Source organism: Elephas maximus, chromosome 1 (assembly GCF_024166365.1).
Source record: "Elephas maximus indicus isolate mEleMax1 chromosome 1, mEleMax1 primary haplotype, whole genome shotgun sequence".
NCBI lineage: Eukaryota > Metazoa > Chordata > Mammalia > Proboscidea > Elephantidae > Elephas > Elephas maximus.
Genome location: NC_064819.1, coordinates 86,888,137 through 86,891,025, shown reverse-complemented (window position 1 = coordinate 86,891,025; position 2,889 = coordinate 86,888,137). Strand labels below are relative to the sequence as shown.

Here is a 2,889-nt window from a genome sequence, read left to right as displayed (position 1 = left end):
GTTGTACTTTGAATAACTGCTTGCAAGCTTTTAAGTCCCCAGGCACTAAATAACAAACTAGGACGTAGAGCAGAAGAACTAAACATTTTATTAGGCCAGTTAATTGAAATGTTTCATGAAACCATGACCTTAAACCTCCAAACCAAGGAACCGAATCCCATGATGTTTTTGTTGTACATAAGCAGCCTCAGCAGCTATTTCAAAACTACTACTTCTTTCATATATATTTGTATTTTTCATAACTACACACAAAAAAACAGACATGCAAACACACACAAACACACATCACTGATGGTGGATTTTAAACTGGTGGTGACTGTTTTGTTAGCAGAGTTTTCTTTCATTTTATCTGTACTCAAGAGATGAACAGTCTTTTCCACTTTGGTATAATGGCAGGATTGGCACTAGTGTGTTTTCAAATCCCAGATGCCTTGCAGACAACCATACCCATGACAGACCTTGAAACTTACTTGCACCACTCCATTGCCTCTAAAGTTTAAGAAACTGCTCTTTTGCTTCTTGCTGCTGTCATCTACTAGAATCATAACATCTCTCCCTCTCATGTATTTAAAATATGACATCAGGTAGTATGATAACCAGCCATAGGCAGGTGCTGAGGAACAAATATCTCTCCAATAAGATAATTAATAAAAAAAAAAAATTGGTTAACATCTGTCTACACTAGTTGACCATAGCTCCATGGTGTTGGTGTTACTGTATGTCTTATCTATCATTTTATCTCCAAAATCTAGTACATAATAAGAATTCAATAAATATCAACAAGATAAATGAATAAGAATTGGATCTACTAAAAGAAAACCATTTCATACACAACAGGAACTCAGAAAGAAGACTAAAACTGAAGCCTATTCCTATAATTGGGAGCCCAGAATATCAGCAGTCAAAGAAATTTGGCCATAGGATGTTATTAGACCAGAAGCACCAGGGAGCAGTATGGGCTCCTGATTGGCAAACACTTTTACACTGGATAGTGCTAGGCACATTTAGACATCAACAATGGTCATACTGAGGCAGGGAGGCAGAATTAACTCTGAAGCAAGTAACTCAGATTAGGGTATAGGTATACATATGAGTTTCTTAAATCTGTGTCTCAAAATACTAGGAACCTGTTGGAGTGGACCTTTCTATGAAAGCACTGGTTGAATTTAGAGGAAAATTGGGAGAATAAAGTAAAGAAAAATAAACAGAAAGACATGAAACATCTTACTTCTTTATTTTGTGCTTTGTTTTGTTCCTCTTATTCAAATGTATTGTGTGTTCTTTAAGACAATGACTAGTAAATATGCTAATTTCTATACCATATACTGTGCCTAAACTAAACTAGCACCATGAAAAAAGTAATGGCGTAATCAATGATAAAACTGAAATTTCAACTTGAACAAAATGTAACTGTTTCTCTCCTACTTTAGGATTAGGAAGTATATCTCCAGCTTTTTGTGATGAGGTTGTTCCGTCTTTACAGATTAAGCAACAGCCCAACATATGTCGACTTCCTTGGTTATTACTGGAATCTCAGGTCCTCCTCCCTAATCTTATTAGTGCCCCCTTTACTTCTTTGTTTCTTAAAGCGTAGATAAGGGGGTTAAGAGTAGGGGTTACTGTGGTGTAAAAAAGGGTGAGAAACTTGCCATGTTCAGGAGCATAATGATTCTTGGGTTGAAAGTAGACGGCTGTGACAGTGCCATAGAAGAGGGAAACCACAAGAAGGTGAGAAGTACAGGTGCCAAATGCTTTCTTCTGCCCTGCAGTTGACTTTATCTTCAGCACAGCCTTACCAAAAGCACCATAAGAGAAAAGGATAATGATCAAAGGCACCACTAGGAGAATAATACTGGCTATGGACACCTGAATTTCATTGTAGGTGGTGTCTGCACTGGAGAGCTGAATCAGGGCTGGGACTTCACACACAATGTCATCCACTCTCCGGTGGGAACAGAAGGGTAACTGAAGGGTGGCAGAGGACTGGATCAGAGACTGAACCAGACCAGTCCCCCATGCCAGAATGGAGAGCTGCAGGCAGAGTTTCGGGTACATGATAGTGGTATATTGCAGTGGATGACATACTGCCACAAAGCGATCCACAGCCATGACCACAAGAAGGACACATTCAGTGGTCCCAAGCCATAAGAAGACATAGATTTGAATGGCACAGCCAGTGTAGCTTATGGTCTTCTCTGGACCCCAGAGATTAACCAACATCTGTGGAACACAGCTGCTTGTGAAACAGAGATCTACCAAGGAAAGGTTGGAAAGAAAGAAATACATAGGAATGTGGAGTTTTGTATCCTTCAAGGAGACAAGAACTATGACCGTATTTCCTACAGTTGTCAAGCAATAAAATATCAGAATGACCCAAAAAAGTATCTGCTCTAAATATGGCTTGTCAGAGAATCCCAGGAGGATGAAATCACTGTGGCTGTCATTGCAAATTGTGATCATAGTTTCTGGAGCAATGACTCTTTGGAGAATGGTTCGAAAGTATGACTTAGGCTTGCTCAACAGCCTAAGTCCCATTACAGAGACAGAAAGTGGGGCAGTATGACTTGTTTGATTCCTTTCCACTCAAGGATGAGATTTTCACCTGCTGTATTTTGGGGGGAAACAAAATAAAAGATTTAGTGACCTGCTTTAATCTTTGATATCCATCCTTCTTTCTGTTTCTCTCTTCCTCTTCACATCATCTCCATATTTTGTATCTGATTAGAACTCTATGTTATATACAATATATATTTATGATGAAAATCACTTTGCTAAATATTATGAGATATATTCCATCTTTGCCCTCAAAGATTGTACATCTCAAATATTGTACTTCGTTTTTGATACACAGTGTGGTTCAGTGCACATTATCTTTCCATCTCTCATTCT

At 38.6% G+C, this 2,889-nt stretch overlaps 1 protein-coding gene across 1 annotated transcript; it reads right to left on the bottom strand.

The window, feature by feature from the left end:
• Nucleotides 1-1,533: 1,533 nt before the first annotated feature.
• On the bottom strand, nt 1,534-2,568 carry LOC126063057 (olfactory receptor 2H2-like). The gene has a single exon (XM_049861220.1). It carries the CDS (start codon nt 2,533-2,535, stop codon nt 1,534-1,536), a length of 1,002 nt encoding a protein of 333 aa, XP_049717177.1. The 5' UTR covers nt 2,536-2,568.
• Between the last annotated feature and the right edge of the window lie 321 nt (nt 2,569-2,889).

Coding starts and splice junctions, on each gene's coding strand:
- LOC126063057 (XM_049861220.1), bottom strand. CDS start 2,535: ATGGGACTTAGGCTGTTGAGCAAGCCTAAGTCATACTTTCGAACCATT.